The sequence below is a fragment of the Pseudophryne corroboree genome, chromosome 8, assembly GCF_028390025.1.
Source record: "Pseudophryne corroboree isolate aPseCor3 chromosome 8, aPseCor3.hap2, whole genome shotgun sequence".
NCBI classification, from domain to species: Eukaryota; Metazoa; Chordata; class Amphibia; order Anura; family Myobatrachidae; genus Pseudophryne; species Pseudophryne corroboree.
In genome coordinates this window covers 116,874,956-116,899,119 of record NC_086451.1, presented here as the reverse complement: position 1 = coordinate 116,899,119, position 24,164 = coordinate 116,874,956, and the positions used below count along the sequence as shown (strand labels likewise).

The window sequence follows — 24,164 nt, the reverse complement described above, 5'->3', positions numbered from 1 at the left end:
ATGCTCCCCCTGGACCATCGGAGGGAAGGGGGGGGGGGGGATTATATACGTAACAAGGGAAGCAAGGGGAGACAAGGCAAACGGGATAAGCCCAGCGTAGTATTATCAGGCTAGGCGTAACACATGTTAAACTTTAAACCTTGGTGTGCATTATCAATACTCATGGTAAACGCCTGAAAAGATGGAAGGTGATAGTAAGAGTCTCCTCTTATCAGGAGACACATTTCAATAGAGTTAAGAGCTATTCAAACGTATTCAGATAAAAGTTTGCCGAAATCAAGGGGGGTCATCGGTGTCATTGCGGTGACGAGTTACCCTCGTCCATTCAGGCGTGGGGATCTGGGAGCGTCGTGGACCAGAGGAAGAGGCAGTCCCCCCCATCAGATGGTGGTGCAGGGAGGAGACCAAGTTTGGCCAACAGATCCTGTCCTTGGTTTAGGGTTTTGACAGAGTGAGTAGAATTGTTCGCTGTAACTTGTAACATGAAAGGAAACCCCCACCTATATCGTATTTGTTGTTGGCGCAGTATACAAGTAACAGGCTGCAAGTCCCGTCTCTTTTGAATAGTGAAGGGGGCTAGATCTTGAAAAACTTGCAGTTGCATATCCCTGAAAGTGATCACCGGAGAGTCTCGTAGTGACATCAGAATACGTTCCTTTGAGCGAAAATAGTGTAGCCGAACTATAACATCCCTAGGTGGCTGTGTCTGGGTCGGTTTTGCTCGGAGCGCTCTGTGGGCCCTATCACAAAGGCAATCAGCATCTGAAAGGCCAGGTACGACGTGTCGAAATAAGTTTTTCAGGAAGGCTGGTAGTGCAGAGCTGAGGACTGATTCCGACACGTTACGGATGCGTAGATTGTTACGACGGGAGCGATTCTCTTGATCTTCTTGACGTTCTTTGAGGTCCTCCAGCTCGTCGTGAAGTCTGGAGAGCTCCGAATCTAGACGTTGCTGAGAGCGGCAAAGGTCGTCTGTCTTCGATTCAAGAGCGTCTGTACGATTACCAAGGGTCGTGAGATCAGATTTGAACTCGGCGATAGCTGTAAAAGTTCTTGCTTAAAGGCGGACTGCACCCCTTCAAGTAAACTGGTCATAACTGCTTGGATCTGTGGGTCAATACCCGCCTCCGATGAGCAGGGGTAGGAAGGAGAATCCGTGATCAATGCAGGAGTCGGGGGACCCTTAGATTTTTGTCCAAAGAAATTTGTGGGGGCCTGCGCATTTTTCTTGTTTCTCTGCGCCATCATGGGGAAGTGAAGAGGGTAGGCGGGGTATCACAAATGTAAAAAGAGACACAGACGTTGCTTGTCGGAGGTATGTTTATGTAGAGAAGGGGAAGGTATAAAGAAAACTATCACGGTCCAGGTGGGACATATTGTGTTGCTAGGCCAGCATCTCAGACAGCACAGTGGGGGAGATAAGGGCCAGTGACCCCATCATTATCTTCAGAGACTAGGATAGGCGGTCCCACAATCTTACCCAGTCGTCTGTATGTGAACGTCTCCAGGAGCTGTGTATTGTAATGTGGCACCGGAGCTTGTCTGCCGACCGGTCCGTCGGCAGGTAGTGTGCGACGTCGGGAGACGGCGGGTACAGCACGACCTCACAGATCCTCTTCCCTCAAAGCGGCTGGCAGAGGTGCAGTGGTATAAGCTGGAGGCTGCACTGTGGTTCCGGGGAGAGAGAGCAGGGGCTATATAGCATCAGTGGTGATAGAAGGCTCGTCTGCCACCTCCAAGATGGCCACCGCAACCGAGCTCCAGCAGAGCCGCAGCGACGAGAGGAGAAGCAAACCAGCCCAGGAGTCCCCCGGGCTGATGCACTCCACCAGCTCCCCCCGGCAGCAACCGCAACGGGAGAGTCCCGGCCCGCACCTCGTCCACGCTGCTCACTCTGCCCCCTCCAAGATGGCCGCCGGCGCCGGGCGCATCCAGCCTCCTCGCGGCTCTGGTGAGTGTTTTGTTCCCGGCTCCAGGGGCTCACATCCACCGTCCCCGGCTGTCGGTAAGGGTCCACGGGGGGAGGGAGAGCGCGGGCAGCTAGGATCACCGCAATCTGCGTCTCCCACGGGTCCGCGCCTCCCGGCCGGATCGGGCGCCGAAAATTTAGGTCCCGGCTTCTATAGGGTGGGGAGGCCGCAACCTGCAGGAACAGGAAAAACCTGCTCCCCGGCTCTGCAGCTCTTCCACACCAATTGCCCTGGCTCAGGGGCAATATAAGAGGGCTCCTGGGGTAATTCAAATGCAGTTAGCTTGGTTATAATTAGGTAAATAGGAGGCTTTTTTCAGGAGCTCTCTAGGGACACTCCTGCTCAGTCAGGCTGCAAGCCACTCCCCCGCGCATAAAGCGTTCTTATGTGGCTTGGTGCAAACGCCACAGTTTTCCGACTGGGTCCTTTCGACTGTCCCAGTTTCTATTTTTTTTCTTCAAGTATGGTTGGATTCCGGACTCCGTCTATTGGTCGCGTCAGTACAGGATAAGCCTGGTAAGCCTTCTACTCTGGATGTAGATCAAGGTTTGAAGATTTATGTGGCCCCGAACAACGCCCTTACGGAAGTCTGATGCTTTATTTGTCTTTCATGATGCACCCAGTCAGGGGTGGCTGGCTACGAAGCAGACTTTGGCACAATGGATTTGCATGATGATTCAAAAGGCTCAAAGGCCACCGGTGTCCGTTTATGCTCACTCCACATGTTCTGTCACCACTACTCAACTCTGCCGGGCGGCAACTTGGTCTCGTATTCATGCTTTTGTTAAGTTTTATAAGTTTGACACGTTTGCGGCTTCTGCTTTTAGTTTTGTCCGCCTTGTGTTGCAGGTTCCTCAGCGATCTCCCGCCCAGGGGAGAATCTTTGGGACATCCCCAGTGTCAGCATGTTCCAGTGTCCACTAGTGGCTTACTGAGAAAATGGGATTTTGGTACTTACCGATAAATCCATTTCTCTTAAGCCACAGGGGGACACTGGATGCCCGGTCAGCACTGCTCACCTGCCTCTGTCGTTGTTCAAGTTTAAAATTGTTGATTGTTCATGTGTGTTTTTCTCTCTCCTTGTTCTAGTGTTTTCTACTCTTCTTCGTCCCATCTTCTCTTAACTAATTCTTAACTGAGGGCTGATGTGGGATATAGGGGAAGGAGCTTTCACACTTCTTTAAAATTGAAAGTGCCAGGCTCCCTATAGTCACCCGTCTATACCCCAGTGTAAGCATGTTCCAGTGTCCCCTGTGGCTTCAGAGAAAAGGATGTATCTGTAAGTACCAAAATCCCATTTACACTGTTGTTTGTAATCCCAGGAAAAGCGAAAACTATCCCATCAGGTGGAAGAAATGAAGAAACAGAATCTCTCTTTGTTCCAAAAAAGAGAAGATCTGGATGAGCTGGAAGTGTTTCAGCATCAAGAAATGGCAAAAGTCAAACACATGGTAAGCAGGATTGTGGACTTTTAATTTTCTCTGTACTGCCTCATGGTGCATAGCATTGTGCAGTTGCAGCTATTTTACTGCTGTGTGCGCATATGATGAGGCATACCTGCGTTCAGCGTTTTGGAAAGTACTCCTAAAATGCTCATTGAAGCCTCAGCTATACCTTTAACAATATTAAGACTACAAAGTTGTTTTGCCTTTTTATGACTTGATCAATTGTCACATTTTTAATCCGATTGATTAAAATAGGCATAACTTTTTTTATTTCTTAGTGAATTTCTTTTGATAGCAGAAAGCCTGGGTGAATGCATCCAATCTGTTCTTAGGTTTCCATCTTAACCCTTATCAAGATAAATTATTACAAAGTTGAAATACACAGTTGTATTCTCATCTAACTATATAAAAGTCAGGGTATGATGTGTGCCACAACCGTTGGGGTAATTAATTTTGTTCGCTCCACGGTTTCTCTTGGTCAGGTCTCCGTTCTGGAGACCACATTGACCCAGAGCTGGCCTGTGCTGCTGTGTTCAATGTAAGTTTAAATTGGCTTGTGAACAGTTGGGTCTGTCACGTGGGGGGTCTGGTGATGTCCCAGTTCCAAGGAACATAATGTCTGTCAAGGCGGAGCCAACGTGGGCTCAGGCTTTGGGCAGGTCCTTGCCTGATCTAAGTTGGAGGAGCACCAGTGGGAGGAACATGCTATAGAACCTCCTTCACTATCCGTCTCGGTGCATGTTGGGGAGTCTGGTTGGGTTCACGACATGGAACGCTCGGCTTCGCAGTTTGCAGAGGTCTCTTCATATTTGGAGAGGTTCTTTGAGGAACTGTTGTTTAGAGGCTCGCAGAAACGTCCTCATTCCCACCGGTATACTTGAAGGACTCTGATTCAGAGGAAGAGTCGTTTGAGCTTCCCAGATGACTTGCCTTCAGAATAGTTTGTAACAATTCTCTGGACATTGGATAGAGGACCTAATTACAGTGGTCTGTTGGTGTTTGGACTGCTTGGATGTGGTTCCTGCTGCTGAGTCTGTGGGACTTTTTAAGCTAAAGAAAAAGTGAACAGTTACTTTTCCTTCATTAACAGAGGAGGCCTGGAAAGCCCAGTATAAAAGATTCACCATATCCCAAAAGTTAACATCTCTCTATCTACTGCCTGTCACATGCTTAAATGGGAGAAGTCTCCTAAGGTGGATGCTCCAGTGGCGCATATGGCCAAGACCTCCACCCCAGGGACTGTGTCCTTAAGGGACCCATTAGACAAAAAGCCAGAGGGATGCTTCACGGTTTGTTTGTTTGTTTGTTTTTTTTGTTTTTGTTTTTTGGGGGGGGGGGGTTTATAGCCACAGGGGTGTCCATTTGGCCCATGCTGGATATGGCATGGGTGGCTAGAACTATGGAGTGTGGGTCAGACCAGCGATTCACTGTACTTTAGACTGATCCTCCTAAGCAGGATCTGCTGGATTTAGCAGAACAAATTCAAGGTACTGCAGAGTACATTTGTGAGGTGGATTCCGGGGTCTTGACGATGGCTGTCTTTACCAGACAGACTCTATGACTGCGTTCCTGTGCAGAGGACTCAGCCCAAGCTTTTCCCTGAGGCACTTCTCTTTGGGCCAAAGTTGGACAAATGGATTGTATTGGACATGGATCCTAAGAGCACTTCCCTCCAAGTGTCAACACTGAAGCGTAAGGGTCCTCTGTCCCATCCTTCTTGTCCTTTCTTTTGGGACAGGGCAGCGGCCAAAGGGCAAGCTTCCTGAGGTAGGCTATTTTCTGTCCGGAGCTCGGAACAGCAAGGGTGATCCACCTCGTCAAGTGTGCTCTCAGCTCTCAAGGGTCCTGAAAAGCCTAGCGTCTGACAGGGTGTCTCCCCATCTGTTTGGGACAGAAGTGGGAGATCGCCTGCTCCACTTCAGAGACAGGTGGGAGAGGCCCTCCAACAATCGCTGGGTGCTGGGGGTCATTCAGCTGGGCTATGTCACAAACTTATTTTTTCTCAAACGCACATTCAAGGGACGATGTGAAAAAGATGGCTTTGGAACAGGCCGGTGCTTCTCTTCTCTCAGGTGGTGTGATCTGGTTTCAACAGACCAGGGGGATTTACTCGGTTCATCCTCAAGACCCTGGATGCCAGTCTGTGGGTAAATTAGTTCCGGTTTGAATTCTTGAAGTCAATGATCTCCAACATATGGGCCAAAAAATATTAGGCCTCCATAGAGACATCAAGAGTGCCTCCATGTCTCCATCTGGGAGGGGCATCACATGCTCCTCCGAAATTGGAATGCGATCCTGCCAGGGGAGTGGTCTCTTCACCCAGAGGTCTTTACTCAGTTGGTTCAGTGGTGGATTCTGCCAGAGGTAGCTCTCCATGACCTCTTGCCACAACTGAAAACAAAAGGGGGAGCATTTTTCCCCCCAGATATGCTCCAGCACAACAACCAATACTTAAAATAAAACTTGAAATCTTATATGGTAATAGAAATTCAGAGATATTTCTCCGGCAGGATCCACAGATTATCCATAGGATAACATTGAGATATGATGATGCGACAGCGGATTTGCACCAGACGGTCAAAAGCTTTCGGCTTCCCACCATGCAATGGGCCAGTCCATATATCCCCGCCTCCAGGCTCAGGCAAATCAGTTTTTTGTTTGGTGCGGCAGGAGCCAGACCATGGTCAAAGGGCTGCCTATTTTTTAACATCCATAAGCTTTTTTATTTATTTTTATAGTCTTACTGTTTTTGAGCGTCCTTGTCTAAAAAGATCTTACACACACCTAAGAAAGAGTCGCTCCAACAACTCCTCGCCAGGTTGCGACAAAGCTTACCCAGGAGTACAGTGCTGTTTCGGTGGGCGTCTGTGTCAGATGTACTAGCAAGTCCAGCAGACGTTACCAGGCTGTGGCCGGAGCACGGGGAGAAGGTAAAGCATCGGTTCCGCTTAGAGGGGGAACACGGACACAGCCGCACTGTTTTGGGAGGAGACTACCAAACAGTCGCTGATGCGGCTGCCACCTAGGATGCACCAGCACTAGGCTCTAGGGATCATTGGCTGCAGGGATAGTATGAGGCCGTGATCCCTAGGGTTGATGTCAGCAGTGGGAAGTCAGACGCTCCCTTGGCCGTCCCTCCCCCAGGTTCATGACCAGTTTCTGAGACGCTGAGTGTCTAAAAGGACCCAATCGCAGCTTAGGCGGCTGTGTGACTGGTGCGTCAGTGTTCACTTGGGCGTCTGTGTTCACTATTGGTTCACGGGGCGAGTGTGTACACTATTAGCGTCTGGATCCACTCAGCGTTCGCTAACGTATTGATCAATCCTGGAAGCGGGGTGAAGTCTCGCTATATCCCACTCTCCTTAGCCGGGCAATACAGCGCTGAGTCTCTATCTACCTTATGAATACGAATAGTTGGTTAAGTGCTTCATGCATATGAGTCTGTAAACTGTTGCTGCTGTTTTCTTTCGCTGTGCAACTGAATACGGTTAAAAACTCCTATGTAAGGTTATGCAGTGATATGTTTCTCCTACATACTTGAAATGTATTTGTAGTTGGTTATGTGCTCATATTGCTTATTATACTAATGTATAACCTGTGACTGATTGCTAGTGTGATTGCTGACTTTATTATAATTCTGTCATTCTTTCTGTGTATTCCGATCCTCAATGCTGGATCAAAGCAGGGTAGGGTCGGATTGTGTGTCACTTTAACAAAATGTTGTGATTGCATTCACAAATTTTGTAGTACCACTGTAAAGGTGTGTGATTTATCAAGTCTAAGACCGGCAAGGGTGAGAAAAATACACTTTCCACAGCAGCACCAACACTCATTTCATGTTTGTCTTGCAAAGCTGGGTTAAACTCTGGTTCAAAATGGATTATGTGCAAATTGTTTTAGCTTTCACAGAAGCCTTTTAAATAATCCAAGGCAGGCACAGGTTCACATTGAACCCCCATGGGCTACTTTATCCAGTATAGCTGAGCATATAATGCCAGCTCCCATACCAGACACAGGTTACCCTGATAACCCTTACATGCAACCTTCCACCTGGGGTTTATTTCATTCAGCAGGGGAAGCAGCAGCCGCTCAACAAAGATGGGCTGAAAGGCATTCCTATTATCCTCTTCCAGCTGGGGACTGTCTAAAAAGGGGGGTGGCTCCCAAAGTAGAAAATATACATTATCTCTGCCGTTAACATCCTTAAATGATGTCACGGATAGGAGAATTGAATGTTTTCTTAAAACAATTTTTTCTTGTCTTGGGCAATCATAAGACCAGCCATGGCTTCAGCTTGGATGGCAAAGGCAGTGGTAGCCTAGGCTGATGCTTTTGAGGGAAATCTTTCAATAGCATCTAAAGAGCAAAAATCTCTTATTGCATATATCAAACAGGCAGCGATGTCTATGGAAGAAGCAGCCTTGGATATGGGTACTATTGCTTCTCAGGCATCCGCTTCAGCAGGAGCAGCTCGCAGAGCAGTTTGGCTACGTACATGGAAAGCTGACTCAGAATCCAAAAAGGTTCTGGAATCTTTTCCTGTTACTGAAAATATTCTTTTTGGTAAAGAATTAAACCGTATTTTGGAGTCAGAAGCAGACTCCAAGAAAGTGACATTTCTTTCCACATACAAAATCAAAACCAGATTTTCATCTTTTCAGAATCAAGGAAAAGCGAGGGGAAAGGGTGATGGCAAACAGTCCCAATCCAACAAGTCTGGTAAGACTGAAAAGCATTAGGCTACCAGAGGTCCAGCTTCCAAATCAGAAGATAAGCCTAAAGCCTAATGGTGTGGGCCTCCACCTGGGGGACCACAGGGTGAGAGGCTGACTTCTTCAGTTTGCATAGATCTGGCAGCAGTCTACCATGGATGCCTGGGTGCAAGAAGTGGTATCTCACGGTTATGCATTTGCTTTCAAGAAACACCCTCCTCAAAAAAATTTTTTGTAAAAGCCCGTCTTCAGTGGAAACGAAGACCAGGGCTTTGCAAGTGGCAATTCAGAAGTTGCTTCAGTCAGGAGTGATAATTCCAGTTCCACCTGCACAACGAAGACAAGGTTTTTATTCCAACCGGTTTCTAGTCCAGAAGCTAAATGGTCATTCCGGCCCATAGTCAGTTCCAAAGCACTGAACAAGTAGATTTGGGTGCCTCGTTTTCATATGGAGAAAGACGTTCCATTATCTTGGCCATGGCGCCGGAGGATTTTATGGTGGCTCTGGACATCCAGGATGCTTATCTACATGTTCCTATAGCACTGCCCCATCAGCGCTATCTCAGGTTTGCTATCCTTCAGCATCATTTTCAGTTTCAGGCCCTACCTTTTGGACTGGCCACAGCTCCCAGAGAATTCACCAAAATGATGGTGGTGAGGGCATCTTATCTCCGTCAGCAGCGGATAAAGTTTTTTCCATACCTCAACAACCTACTAAAACTGGCACAGTATCAGGAATTGATTCAGTGTCATCTGCAGCAGACAATAGCTTATTTACAGAGACACGGTTGGCTCATAAATTGGGCAAAGTCATCCCTGGTTCCGTCACAACAGAATACTGATTTGGGGGCTGTGCTGAATTCGGGTCTTCGAAGAGTATTTCTTCCTCTGAACACAGTCAAAGGATATCCATTCACGCTACAATGTGTGTCATGGGGTTGATGGTGTCGACATTCAACATGGTGGAGTATGCTCAGTTCCATTCAAGGCCTTTGCAACGTCTGATCCTTTCCAAATAGAATGGTTTTCATCAGACAATAAAAACAGCCTATAGTCCTTCCTTTGGGAGTAAGGAGGTCACTAGCCTGGTGGCTACAGACATCCCATCTGGACAAATGGAGACCCTTTTGGATATCAGATTGGGAAATTCTGACAACGTATGCCAGTCTTCAAGCTGGGGAGCAGTGTGAGGAAGGAATTGCTTCCAGGGGCAGTGGACCAAGGAAGAAAGTTGCCTGCCAATAAATATATTGGAACTTCGGGCCATATACATGGCACTTATTCAGAAAAAGGACATCCTTCCGGGGAAACCAGTCCAAATCCGCTCAGACAATGCAATGGCAGTGGCGTACCTCAACCATCAGGGAGGAAATCGCAGCCAGAAAGCAATGAAGGAGGCAAGTCACACATTAAAGTAGGTAGAACTGTTCATTCCGGGAGTCCTAAACTGGGAAGCGGATTTTCTCAGTCGACACGCCATTCATGCAAATGAATGGGCTTTACACCCAGAGGTCTTCCAAATTCTGGTAGACAAGTGGGGGTTACCGGAGATAGATCTCATGGCGTCACGCCAGAACAACAAAGTTCCCGCCTACGGGTCAAGAATAAAAGATCCCAGAGCGATCTTTGTGGTTGCCCATCAGTGAGATGGGACTTTCATCTAGCCTGTATGTTTTCTCTCATCGCCCTGTTTCCCAGGGTGATGCGAAAGGTAAAACAAGGAAAGGGCACTGTGATACTAATAGCTCCGGCTTGGCCCAGAAGACATTGGTACACAGATCTGCAGAGGTTGTCGAGGGATGCTCCATTCCTACTCCCTCGAGGGATGCTCCATTCCTACTCCCTCAATGTCCGGATCTACTGTTATCACAAGCACTTGGATCAACTGTCATTGACGGCGTGGCTCTTGAGACTTCCATGCTGAGAACAAGAGGATTCTCACAACAGGTAATACAAACTATGCTCATAGCAAGGAAACCTTCCTCGTTTCGCATTTATCACCGGATATGGCAAACCTATATTCAGTGGTGCTGTGACCGGAGATTTGGTCCTAATGTGTTCAGAGTCTCCAGAATCCTGGCATTCCTTCAGTCAGGAATGGACGAAGGTCTAGGAGTGGCTTTCTTGAGAGTGCAAGTGTCAGCATTAACTGTATGGTTCCAAAAGAAAATTGCTAACTTAGAGGATGTGCGCGCTTTTTTCCAGGGAATACTGCCATTCAGCTTCATTTGGTTCCTCCTAAAGTGCCTTGGGACTTAAATTTAGTCCTAAAGGCTCTTCAAGTTGCCCCATTTGAACCACTTAAACAAGTGGATCTTACATGGTTGACAGCTAAAGTTCTCTTTCTACTGGCAATTGTTTCAGCTAGAATAGTTTCAGATTTGTTATCCCGCCCTCCTTTTCTGATTTTTTTTTATCCAGGTAAAGCGATTCTCAGAACCAAATCTGGTTGTCTTCCTAAGGTGGTGCCTATAACGAAGAAATTGTAGTCCCGGCCTTCCAGGGGCCTGACCTTTCTCAGGGAGATGCATCGTTGGACATAGTCCGTGCCTTAAGGATCTACATGGATCGTACCAGGGCTGTCAGAAAGACAGATAATCTCTTCAATCTCTACGGATTTCATAAGAGAGGATGGCCTGCTGACAAGCAGACACTGGCGTGGTCCCTGCGGATGACAATTTTAGAAGCATATTCTTAAGCTGATCTCCCTAATCCGGCTAATGTCTCTGCTCACTCTACTCTTTAAGGTAGGTCCATCATCGGCAGAACAATGTTCGTGCTTCAGTAGAACAGATATATAAGGCAGCCACACGGACTTCCATTGACACATTCATTATACATTATGCCTTATGATACCTGTGCCTCTCAGGACGCTGAATTTGAGCGAAGGGTTTGGAGCGTCCCCATCACTAAATTGCTTTGGGACATACCAATGTTATCCTGTGGATAACCTGTGGACCCTGCCGGAGAAATGTACATTATGGTAATAATTTACAGTTGATAACGGTATTTCTCCGAAGTCCACAGGATCCATAGGGATCCTACCCTGACGCACCTGATTTGAGGATCTTTTCAATCACTAACCTCTTTCTTCTTCTACGGAACGGTGTGCATGTGTGTTCTTCTCGCCTCAAGCTTTGGGAAAAACAACTGATTTGCCTGAGCCAGGAGGTGGGGATATATGGATGAGCCCGTTGCATGCTGGGAGGCCAGAAGCTTTTGACCAATTGGTGCAAATCCGCTGTCGCGTTATCATATCCCAATGTTATCCTGTGGGCTTAGGATAAATACCGTTATCAACGGTAAGTTTTTACCATAACGTATATTTGTTGCATGCATTTGCAAAAAACATGTTAAGCTGCCGGGCCCCTTCACCGCTTCTCTGATTACTGGCAGTACCTACATTGCATGATAGCAGTACCCACTTAGGACCATGTAATTGTCTATTGTAAGCAGTTGCGGATTTAGCGTGGGGTGATAAGGGCGATCGCCCCCCATACACACAGCCTGAAGCCACGCCCACTTACTCCTTCTGCACCCGGTGACAGGAGCAGGAGGGATCCCGTGCAAACAGCAGCAGCAGCCCGGGATTGCTCCCGCTGACCCTCTCACACAGGCGGCATAGAGTTTCTCAGGCACCGGGCGAGAGGGAGCTCCCTGACTGGTGCCGGCCGCGCTGCTGCTTATTTTCTCTAACGTCCTAGTGGATGCTGGGAACTCCGTAAGGACCATGGGGAATAGCGGGCTCCGAAGGAGGCTGAGCACTCTAGAAAGATTTAGGACTACCTGGTGTGCACTGGCTCCTCCCACTATGACCCTCCTCCAAGCCTCAGTTAGATTTCGTGCCCGGCCGAGGTTGGATGCACACTAGGGGCTCTCCTGAGCCCTTAGAAAGAAAGTATAATTTTAGGTTTTTTATTTTCAGTGAGACCTGCTGGCAACAGGCTCACTGCAGCGAGGGACTAAGGGGAGAAGAAGCGAACTCGCCTGCTTGCAGCCGGATTGGGCTTCTTAGGCTACTGGACACCATTAGCTCCAGAGGGATCGACCGCAGGCCCAGTCCTTGGTGTTCGGTCCCGGAGCCGCGCCGCCGTCCCCCTTACAGAGCCAGAAGCAAGAAGAGGTCCGGAAAAACGGCGGCAGAAGACATCAATCTTCATCAAGGTAGCGCACAGCACTGCAGCTGTGCGCCATTGCTCCTCATGCACACTTCACACTCCGGTCACTGAGGGTGCAGGGCGCTTGGGGGGGGGCGCCCTGAGCTGCAATAAAAACACCTTGGCTGGCAAAAATACCACAATATATAGCCCTAGAGGCTATATATGTGGTAAATTCCCCTGCCAGAATCCAGAAAAAAGCGGGAGAATAGGCCGCGGAAAAGGGGCTGAGCTATCTCCCTCAGACACACTGGCGCCATTTCTCCTTCACAGATCCGCTGGAAGGAAGCTCCCTGGCTCTCCCCTGCAGTCTACACTTCAGAACAGGGTAAAAACAGAGAGGGGGGGCACTAAATTTGGGCGCAATACATATATAATATAAAAAGCAGCTATAGGGGACATAACTTAGTTAGTCCCTGCATTATATAGCGCTCTGGTGTGTGCTGGCATACTCTCACTCTGTCCCCCCAAAGGGCTTTTGTGGGTCCTGTCCTCATTCGGAGCATTCCTTGTGTGTGCGGTGTGTCGGTACGGCTGTGTCGACATGTTTGATGAGGATAATGATGTGGAGGCGGAGCAGATGCCTTTAGAAGGGATGTCACCCCCTGCGGGGCAGACACCTGAGTGGATGGGCTTATGGAAAGTAATGAGTGCACGTATAGACTCCTTATATAAGAAAATCGACGACATGCCAAATGTGGGACAGCCGACTTCTCAGCTCGTGCCTGCCCAGGCGTCGCATGGGTCGTCAGGGGCTCTAAAACGCCCGCTACCTCAAGCAGACCCAGATGTCGACACGGATACTGACACCAGTGTCGACGACGATGAGTCAAACCTGATGCCCACTAAGGCCATTCACTGTATGATTGAGGCAATGAAAGAGGTGTTAAACATTTCTGATATAACTACTGGTACCACTAAAAAGGGTATTATGTTTGGAGAGAAAAAACTACCCGTAGTTTCTCTGACGTCCTAGTGGATGCTGGGACTCCGTAAGGACCATGGGGAATAGCGGCTCCGCAGGAGACAGGGCACAAAATAAAAGCTTAAGGATCATGTGATGTGCACTGGCTCCTCCCCCTATGACCCTCCTCCAAGCCTCAGTTAGATTTTTGTGCCCGGCCGAGAAGGGTGCAATCTAGGTGGCTCTCCTGAGCTGCTTAGAATAAAAGTTTAGTTTAGGTTTTTTTTTTTCAGTGAGTCCTGCTGGCAACAGGCTCACTGCATCGTGGGACTAAGGGGAGAAGAAACGGACTCACCTGAGTGCAGAGTGGATCGGGTTTCTTAGGCTACTGGACATTAGCTCCAGAGGGACGATCACAGGTTCAGCCTGGATGGGTCACCGGAGCCGCGCCGCCGTCCCCCTTACAGAGCCAGAAGAGACGAAGAGGTCCGGTGAAATCGGCGGCAGAAGACATCCTGTCTTCAGTCTAAGGTAGCGCACAGCACCGCAGCTGTGCGCCATTGCTCTCAGCACACTTCACACTCCGGTCACTGAGGGTGCAGGGCGCTGGGGGGGAGCGCCCTGAGACGCAATATAACAATATACCTTAGGTGGCAAAAAGAATACATCACATATAGCTCCTGGGCTATATGGATGTATTTTAATCCCCTGCCATTTTTACACAAAAAAGCGGGAGATAAGGACGTCGTGAAGGGGCGGAGCCTATCTCCTCAGCACACAAGCGCCATTTTCCCTCACAGCTCCGCTGGAAGGACGGCTCCCTGACTCTCCCCTGCAGTCCTGCTTCAGAATCAGGGTAAAAAAGAGAAGGGGGGGCATTTTTGGCAGCAAATAACGATAATAACAGCAGCTATAAGGGAATAACACTTATATAAGGTTATCCCTGTGTATATATATATATAGCGCTGGGTGTGTGCTGGCAGACTCTCCCTCTGTCTCTCCAAAGGGCTAAGTGGGGTCCTGTCCTCTATCAGAGCATTCCCGGTGTGTGTGCTGTGTGTCGGTACGCGTGTGTCGACATGTATGAGGAGGAAAATGATGTGGAGGCGGAGCAGTTGCCTGTGTTGGTGATGTCACCCCCTAGGGAGTCGACACCTGACTGGATGATTGTATTTAAACAATTAAGTGATAATGTCAGCAATTTGCAAAAAACTGTTGACGACATGAGACAGCCGGCAAATCAATTAGTGCCTGTCCAGGCGTCTCAGACACCGTCAGGGGCGCTAAAACGCCCGTTACCTCAGTGGGTCGACACAGACCCTGACACAGATACTGAGTCTAGTGTCGACGGTGACGAGACAAACGTAATGTCCAGTAGGGCCACACGTTACATGATCACGGCAATGAAAGAGGCATTGAACCTTTCTGACACTACAAGTACCACAAAGAAGGGTATTATGTGGGGTGAGAAAAAACTACCAATAGTTTTTCCTGAGTCAGAGGAAATAAATGAGGTGTGTGAAAAAGCGTGGGTTTCCCCCGATAAAAAACAGCTAATTTCTAAAAAATTATTAGCATTATATCCCTTCCCGCCAGAGGTTAGGGCGCGTTGGGAAACACCCCCTAGGGTAGATAAGGCGCTCACACGTTTATCTAAACAAGTAGCGTTACCGTCTCCTGATACGGCCACCCTCAAAGAACCAGCTGATAGAAGGCTGGAAAATATCCTAAAAAGTATATACACACATACTGGTGTTATACTGCGACCAGCAATCGCCTCAGCCTGGATGTGCAGTGCTGGAGTCGCATGGTCGGATTCCCTGACTGAGAATATTGATACCCTGGATAGGGACAATATTTTGTTAACTATAGAACATTTAAAGGATGCATTACTATATATGCGTGATGCACAGAGGGATATTTGCACCCTGGCATCAAGAGTAAGTGCTATGTCCATCTCTGCCAGAAGAGCGTTATGGACGCGACAGTGGTCAGGGGATGCGGATTCCAAACGGCACATGGAAGTATTGCCGTATAAAGGGGAGGAGTTATTTGGGGCTGGTCTATCGGACCTGGTGGCCACGGCAACGGCTGGAAAATCCACCTTTTTACCCCAGGTCACTCCACATCAGCAGAAAAAGACACCGTCTTTTCAAACTCAGTCCTTTCGTTCCCATAAGTACAAGCGAGCAAAAGGCCACTCTTTTCTGCCCCGGGGCAGAGGAAGAGGAAAAAGACTGCACCATGCAGCCGCTTCACAGGAGCAGAAGCCCTCCCCTGCTTCTGCCAAGTCTTCAGCATGACGCTGGGGCTTTACAAGCAGACTCAGATATGGTGGGGGCCCGTCTCAAGAATTTCAACGCGCAGTGGGCTCACTCGCAAGTGGATCCCTGGATTCTACAGGTAGTATCGCAAGGGTACAAACTGGAATTCGAGGCGTTTCCCCCTCGTCGGTTCCTGAAGTCTGCTTTACCAAAGTCTCCCTCCGACAGGGAGGCAGTTTTGGAAGCCATTCACAAGCTGTATTCCCAGCAGGTGATGATCAAGGTACCCCTCCTGCAACAAGGAAAGGGGTATTATTCCACGCTGTTTGTGGTACCGAAGCCGGACGGCTCGGTGAGACCAATTTTAAATCTGAAATCCTTGAACACTTACATAAAAAGGTTCAAATTCAAGATGGAGTCACTCAGAGCAGTGATAGCGAACCTGGAAGAAGGGGACTATATGGTGTCTCTGGACATCAAAGATGCTTATCTCCACGTCCCAATATACCCTTCTCACCAAGGGTACCTCAGGTTTGTAGTACAAAACTGTCATTATCAGTTTCAGACGCTGCCGTTTGGATTGTCCACGGCACCTCGGGTCTTTACCAAGGTAATGGCCGAAATGATGATTCTTCTACGAAGAAAAGGCATTTTAATTATCCCTTACTTGGACGATCTCCTCATAAGGGCAAGATCCAGGGAACAGTTAGAAGTCGGAGTAGCACTATCTCAGGTAGTGTTACGTCAGCACGGGTGGATTCTAAATATTCCAAAATCGCAGCTGATTCCAACGACACGTCTACTGTTCCTAGGAATGATTCTGGACACAGTCCAGAAGAAGGTGTTTCTCCCGGAGGAGAAGGCCAGGGAGTTATCCGAGCTAGTCAGGAACCTCCTAAAACCAGGCCAGGTCTCAGTGCATCAGTGCACGAGGGTCCTGGGAAAAATGGTGGCTTCTTACGAAGCGATTCCATTCGGAAGATTCCATGCAAGAACATTTCAGTGGGATCTACTGGACAAATGGTCCGGATCGCATCTGCAGATGCATCAGCGGATAACCCTGTCGCCAAGGACAAGGGTGTCTCTCCTGTGGTGGCTGCAGAGTGCTCATCTACTAGAGGGCCGCAGATTTGGCATTCAGGATTGGATCCTGGTAACCACGGATGCCAGCCTGAGAGGCTGGGGAGCAGTCACACAGGGAAGGAATTTCCAGGGCTTGTGGTCAAGCATGGAAACATCTCTTCATATAAACATTCTGGAACTAAGGGCCATTTACAATGCCCTAAGTCAAGCAAAACCTCTGCTTCAGGGTCAGGCGGTGTTGATCCAATCGGACAACATCACGTCAGTCGCCCACGTAAACAGACAGGGCGGCACGAGAAGCAGAAGGGCAATGGCAGAAGCTGCAAGGATTCTTCGCTGGGCGGAAAATCATGTGATAGCACTGTCAGCAGTGTTCATTCCGGGAGTGGACAACTGGGAAGCAGACTTCCTCAGCAGACACGACCTTCACCCGGGAGAGTGGGGACTTCACCCAGAAGTCTTCCACCTGATTGTAAACCGTTGGGAAAAACCAAAGGTGGACATGATGGCGTCACGTCTAAACAAAAAACTGGACAGATATTGCGCCAGGTCAAGGGACCCTCAGGCAATAGCAGTGGACGCTCTGGTAACGCCGTGGGTGTACCAGTCAGTGTATGTGTTCCCTCCTCTGCCTCTCATACCAAAAGTACTGAGAATCATAAGAAGGAGAGGAGTAAGAACTATACTCGTGGTCCCGGATTGGCCAAGAAGGACTTGGTACCCGGAACTTCAAGAGATGCTCACGGACGAACCGTGGCCTCTACCTCTAAGACAGGACCTGCTACTGCAGGGGCCTTGTCTGTTTCAAGACTTACCGCGGCTGCGTTTGACGGCATGGCGGTTGAACGCCGGATCCTGAGGGAAAAAGGCATTCCAGAAGAAGTCATTCCTACTCTGGTCAAAGCCAGGAAGGACGTAACCGCAAAACATTATCACCGCATTTGGCGTAAATATGTTGCGTGGTGTGAGGCCAAGAGGGCCCCTACAGAGGAATTTCAACTGGGTCGTTTCCTTCATTTCCTGCAAACAGGACTGTCTATGGGCCTAAAATTAGGGTCCATTAAGGTTCAAATTTCGGCCCTGTCGATTTTCTTCCAAAAAGAACTGGCTTCAGTACCTGAAGTTCAGACATTTGTAAAAGGGGTGCTGCACATACAGCCTCCTTTTGTGCCTCCAGTGGCACCTTGGGATCTCAATGTGGTGTTGAGTTTTCTAAAGTCACATTGGTTTGAACCACTTTCCACTGTGGACTTAAAATATCTCACATGGAAGGTGTCGATGCTGTAAGCCTTGTCTTCAGCCAGGCGTGTGTCAGAATTGGCGGCTTTATCATATAAAAGCCCTTACTTAATTTTTCATTCTGACAGGGCGGAATTGAGGACTCGTCCTCAATTTCTACCTAAGGTGGTTTCTGCATTTCACATGAACCAACCTATTGTGGTACCTGCGGCTACCAGGGACTTAGAGGACTCTAAGTTGCTTGACGTTGTCAGGGCCTTGAAAATATATGTTTCCAGGACGGCTGGAGTCAGAAAATCTGACTCGCTGTTTATCCTGTATGCACCTAACAAACTGGGTGCTCCTGCTTCTAAGCAGACGATTGCTCGTTGGATTTGTAGTACAATTCAGCTTGCACATTCTGTGGCAGGATTGCCACAGCCAAAATCAGTAAAAGCCCATTCCACAAGGAAAGTGGGCTCATCTTGGGCGGCTGCCCGAGGGGTCTCGGCTTTACAACTTTGCCGAGCAGCTACTTGGTCAGGGGCAAACACGTTTGCTAAATTCTACAAATTTGATACCCTGGCTGAGGAGGACCTGGAGTTCTCTCATTCGGTGCTGCAGAGTCATCCGCACTCTCCCGCCCGTTTGGGAGCTTTGGTATAATCCCCATGGTCCTTACGGAGTCCCAGCATCCACTAGGACGTCAGAGAAAATAAGATTTTACTTACCGATAAATCTATTTCTCATAGTCCGTAGTGGATGCTGGGCGCCCATCCCTAGTGCGGATTGTCTGCAATACTTGTATATAGTTATTGTTACAAAAATTCGGGTTATTATTGTTGTGAGCCATCTTTTCAGAGGCTCCCTTGCGTTTATCATACTGTTAACTGGGTTCAGATCACAAGTTGTACGGTGTGATTGGTGTGGCTGGTATGAGTCTTACCCGGGATTCAATATCCTTCCTTATTATGTACGCTCGTCCGGGCACAGTATCCTAACTGAGGCTTGGAGGAGGGTCATAGGGGGAGGAGCCAGTGCACACCACCTGATCCTTAAGCTTTTATTTTGTGCCCTGTCTCCTGCGGAGCCGTTATTCCCCATGGTCCTTACGGAGTCCCAGCATCCACTACGGACTATGAGAAATAGATTTATCGGTAAGTAAAATCTTATTTTTTCCCCCATCAGATGAATTAAATGAAGTGTGTGAAGAAGCGTGGGCTTTCCCTGATAAAAAATTGGTAATTCCTAAGAAGGTACTAATGGCGTTCCCTTTCCCGCCAGAGGATAGGTCACGTTGGGAAACACCCCCTAGAGTGGATAAAGCGCTCACACGTTTGTCTAAAAAGGTGGCACTACCGTCTCCGGATACGGCCGCCCTCAAGGAACCTGCTGATAGAAAGCAGGAGGCGATCCTGAAGTCTGTATATACACACACAGGCATTATACTTAGGCCAGCTATTGCGTCAGCTTGGATGTGCAGTGCTGCCGCTGCGTGGTCAGATAAACTGTCAGAAAATATTGACACATTAGACAGAGACACGATCCTGTTAACCATAGACCATATAAAAGACTCAGTCTTATATATGAGAGATGCACAAAGGGAAATCTGCCGATTGGCATCTAAAGTAAGTGCATTGTCCATTTCTGCTAGGAGAGGCTTATGGACTCGCCAGTGGACAGGAGATGCAGATTCAAAAAAGCACATGGAAGTGTTACCATATAAGGGTGAGGAATTATTTGGGGATGGTCTCTCGGACCTAGTTTCCACAGCAACGTCTGGGAAGTCAGCATTTTTACCCCATGTCCCCTCACAGCCTAAGAAGGCGCCGTTTTATCAGGTTCAGTCCTTTCGGACCCAGAAAAACAGGCGTGGAAAAGGCGGGTCCTTTCTGTCCAGAGGCAGAGGTAGGGGAAAAAGACTGCAACAAACAGCAGGTTCCCAGGAGCAAAAGTCCTCCCCCGCTTCTTCTTCCAAGTCCGCCGCATGACGGTGGGGCTCCACAGGCGGAGCCAGGTACGGTGGGGGGCCGCCTCAAAAATTTCAGCGATCAGTGGGCTCGCTCACAGGTGGATCCCTGGATCCTTCAAATAGTATCTCAGGGGTACAAACTGGAATTCGAGGCGTCTCCACCCCACCGGTTCCTAAAATCTGCCTTGCCGATTGCTCCCTCAGACAGGGAGGCGGTGCTAGCGGCAATTCACAAGCTGTATTCCCAGCAGGTGATAATCAAGGTACCCCTACTTCAACAAGGCCGGGGTTACTATTCCACACTATTTGTGGTACCAAAACCGGACGGTTCGGTGAGACCCATTTTAAATTTGAAATCCTTGAACACATACATAAAAAAATTCAAGTTCAAGATGGAATCGCTCAGGGCGGTTATTGCGAGCCTGGACGAGGGGGATTACATGGTATCCCTGGACATCAAGGATGCTTACTTGCATGTCCCCATTTACCATCCTCACCAGGAGTACCTCAGATTTGTGGTACAGGATTGCCATTACCAATTCCAGACGCTGCCGTTTGGACTCTCCACGGCACCGAGGGTATTTACCAAGGTTATGGCGGAAATGATGATACTCCTTCGAAAAAAGGGAGTTTTAATTATCCCGTACTTGGACGATCTCCTAATAAAAGCGAGGTCCAAGGAACAGTTGTTGGTGGGAGTAGCACTATCTCAGGAGGTGCTGCACCAGCACGGCTGGATTCTGAATATCCCAAAGTCACAGCTGGTTCCGACGACACGACTACTGTTCCTGGGTATGATTCTGGATACAGTCCAGAAAAAAGTGTTTCTCCCGGAGGAGAAAGCCAGGGAGTTGTCATCTCTAGTCAGAGACCTCCTGAAACCAAAACAGGTATCAGTGCATCGTTGCACGCGGGTCCTGGGAAAGATGGTGGCTTCTTACGAAGCAATTCCCTTCGGCAGGTTCCATGCCAGAATCTTTCAGTGGGACCTGTTGGACAAGTGGTCCGGATCGCATCTTCAGATGCATCGCTTGATAACCCTGTCTCCAAGAACCAGGGTGTCGCTACTGTGGTGGCTGCAGAGTGCCCATCTTCTAGAGGGCCGCAGGTTCGGCATACAGGACTGGGTCCTGGTGACCACGGATGCCAGCCTTCGAGGCTGGGGGGCAGTCACACAGGGAAGAAACTTCCACGGACTATGGTCGAGTCAGGAGACTTCCCTTCACATAAATATTCTGGAACTAAGGGCCATCTACAATGCCCTAAGTCAAGCAAAATCCCTGCTCCTACACCAGCCGGTGCTGATCCAGTCAGACAACATCACGGCAGTCGCCCATGTAAATCGACAGGGCGGCACAAGAAGCAGGATGGCGATGGCGGAAGCCACAAGAATTCTCCGATGGGCGGAGAATCATGTACTAGCACTGTCAGCAGTGTTCATTCCGGGAGTGGACAACTGGGAAGCAGACTTCCTCAGCAGACACGACCTCCACCCGGGAGAGTGGGGACTTCATCCAGAAGTCTTCCAGATGCTGGTAAACCGTTGGGAAAAACCACAGGTGGACATGATGGCGTCCCGCCTCAACAAAAAGTTAAAAAGATATTGCGCCAGGTCAAGGGACCCTCAGGCGATAGCTGTGGACGCTCTAGTGACACCGTGGGTGTACCAGTCGGTTTATGTGTTCCCTCATCTGCCTCTCATACCAAAGGTATTGAGAATAATAAGAAAGCGAGGAGTAAACACCATTCTCGTGGTTCCGGATTGGCCAAGACGAGCGTGGTACCCGAAACTTCAAGAGATGCTCTCAGAGGACCCGTGGCCTCTACCGCTCAGACAGGACCTGCTACAACAGGGGCCCTGTCTGTTCCAAGACTTACCGCGGCTGCGTTTGACGGCATGGCGGTTGAACACCGGATCCTAAAGGAAAAGGGTATTCCGGAAGAAGTCATTCCTACGCTTATTAAGGCCAGGAAAGATGTTACGGCAAAGCATTATCACCGCATATGGCGGAAATATGTTGCATGGTGCGAGGCCAAAAAGGCCCCAACAGAGGAATTTCAACTAGGTCGATTTCTGCATTTCCTGCAAGCAGGAGTGAATATGGGCCTAAAACTAGGCTCCATTAAAGTACAGATCTCGGCTCTGTCGATTTTCTTTCAAAAAGAACTAGCTTCAGTACCTGAAGTTCAGACATTTGTGAAAGGAGTGCTGCATATTCAGCCCCCATTTGTGCCTCCTGTGGCACCTTGGGATCTCAACGTGATGTTGAGTTTCTTAAAATCACATTGGTTTGAGCCACTAAAAACCGTGGATCTGAAATATCTCACGTGGAAAGTGGTCATGTTATTGGCCTTGGCTTCAGCCAGGCGAGTGTCAGAATTGGCGGCTTTATCATGTAAAAGCCCTTATCTGATTTTCCATATGGATAGGGCAGAATTGAGGACTCGTCCCCAGTTTCTCCCTAAGGTGGTGTCAGCGTTTCACCTGAGCCAGCCTATTGTGGTGCCTGCGGCTACTAAGGATTTGGAGGACTCCAAGTTGCTAGACGTTGTCAGGGCCCTGAAAATATATGTTTCCAGGACGGCTGGAGTCAGAAAATCTGACTCGCTGTTTATCCTGTATGCACCCAACAAGCTGGGTGCTCCTGCTTCTAAGCAGTCTATTGCTCGCTGGATTTGTAGTACAATTCAGCTTGCACATTCTGTGGCAGGCATGCCACAGCCAAAATCTGTAAATGCCCATTCCACAAGGAAGGTGGGCTCATCTTGGGCGGCTGCCCGAGGCGTCTCGGCTTTACAACTTTGCCGAGCAGCTACTTGGTCAGGGGCAAACACATTTGCAAAATTCTACAAATTTGATACCCTGGCTGAGGAGGACCTGGAGTTCTCTCATTCGGTGCTACAGAGTCATCCGCACTCTCCCGCCCGTTTGGGAGCTTTGGTATAATCCCCATGGTCCTTACGGAGTTCTCAGCATCCACTAGGACGTTTGAGAAAATAAGAATTTACTCACCGGTAATTCTATTTCTCGTAGTCCGTAGTGGATGCTGGGCGCCCATCCCAAGTGCGGATTGTCTGCAATACTTGTAAATAGTTATTGTTAACTAAAGGGTTATTGTTGAGCCATCTGTTGAGAGGCTCAGTTGTTTTCATACTGTCAAACTGGATATAGTATCACGAGTTGTACAGTGTGATTGGTGTGGTTGGTAAGAGTCTTACCCGGGATTCTAAATCCTTCCTTATTATGTCTGCTCGTCCGGGCACGGTGTCCTAACTGAGGCTTGGAGGAGGGTCATAGTGGGAGGAGCCAGTGCACACCAGGTAGTCCTAAATCTTTCTAGAGTGCCCAGCCTCCTTCGGAGCCCGCTATTCCCCATGGTCCTTACGGAGTTCCCAGCATCCACTACGGACTACGAGAAATAGAATTACCGGTGAGTAAATTCTTATTATTTTCTCCCTGTAATATACTGAGCTGTTGTATCTAAGGCAAGGCGTTGCGGGGGCCCATGTAAGACACCGGGGGCAGGAGCGCAGGAAGTGGCTGATATAGTAGGGGCACATCGGGGGAGCACCAGGCATGGCACCTCCTGTTTCCATCAGCGCTACTGGTGGAGACTCACTAGAGACTGGGCTGCTGCTGGGCCATGATGGTGGGGGATGAACTTTTATTTCCTGGCATTGCATATTTGTAATGAAAATGAGTACTAGGGTGTTTATTTGTAATAGGTGATTTGAAAAAGTGCTTATTGGGAAGTTAGACCTACAGTAAACCAGTGGTTCCCAAACATGGTGCTGTAGAGTACCAGAATTATTTTTCACGGCACCCTTAGGCAAAAAGTTTGTTGTTGAAAATGTTTTAAAGAAAAATTAAAGTAAATTGTGTTTATTGTGTAGGGCAATTTAAACATGCTTGGGACAGGCATATGAATATCCTTACAAAGAATCAAGGTTAAAAAAGGGTTGAGATTGCCTAAAGGATAAAATAAAAAAGGGGCAGACTAGATGGGCCAAGTGGTTCTTATCTGCCGTCAAATTCTATGTTTCTATATGTCATCGTTTTGGTGTGTACACACGGTGGGATGTTTTCTTACGATTTTGACTATATAGTCTGCACAGTCTATCTCGTAGATAAAAGATAGTCAATATTGTTCACGGCTGTGAGCGGCGCGGGCGGGATGCGTGGCTCTCTCCGGCGCCGGGCGGCCGCGGCCTCCATCTGCCCTGCACTGGGACCTTCCCCCTCACGATCTAGGTGCCGGAGTGTGCTCATCGCTGCTGCCGGCTGGCTGATGGCTCGGCCGCGGCCCCCCCTGGTTGGGTATAAGAGTTTTCGGGGGGGCTACCGCTGCGGCCTCCCTGCTCTCACTGCACCCCACATAGGCACTCCCCGCCCCCTGTGGTGAATACTGTCAGGCCAGGGGTCTTTTGGTTAAGGCCCT

General features: G+C 48.8%; 1 protein-coding gene across 5 annotated transcripts in view; it reads left to right on the top strand.

Annotated features, from left to right (window-relative positions):
- Nucleotides 1–24,164, top strand: part of GOLGA1 (golgin A1) — a 217,811-nt gene that overhangs the window by 75,403 nt on the left and 118,244 nt on the right. For 4 of the 5 annotated variants that reach the window (XM_063936885.1, XM_063936884.1, XM_063936882.1 and 1 more), the window contains one exon: nucleotides 3,293–3,421. The exons of the other annotated variant lie outside the window; for it this stretch is intronic. In XM_063936885.1, coding sequence (XP_063792955.1) covers nucleotides 3,293–3,421 — 129 coding nt within the window. The remainder of the gene's footprint in view (nucleotides 1–3,292; nucleotides 3,422–24,164) is intronic. 5 annotated transcript variants of the gene reach the window in all.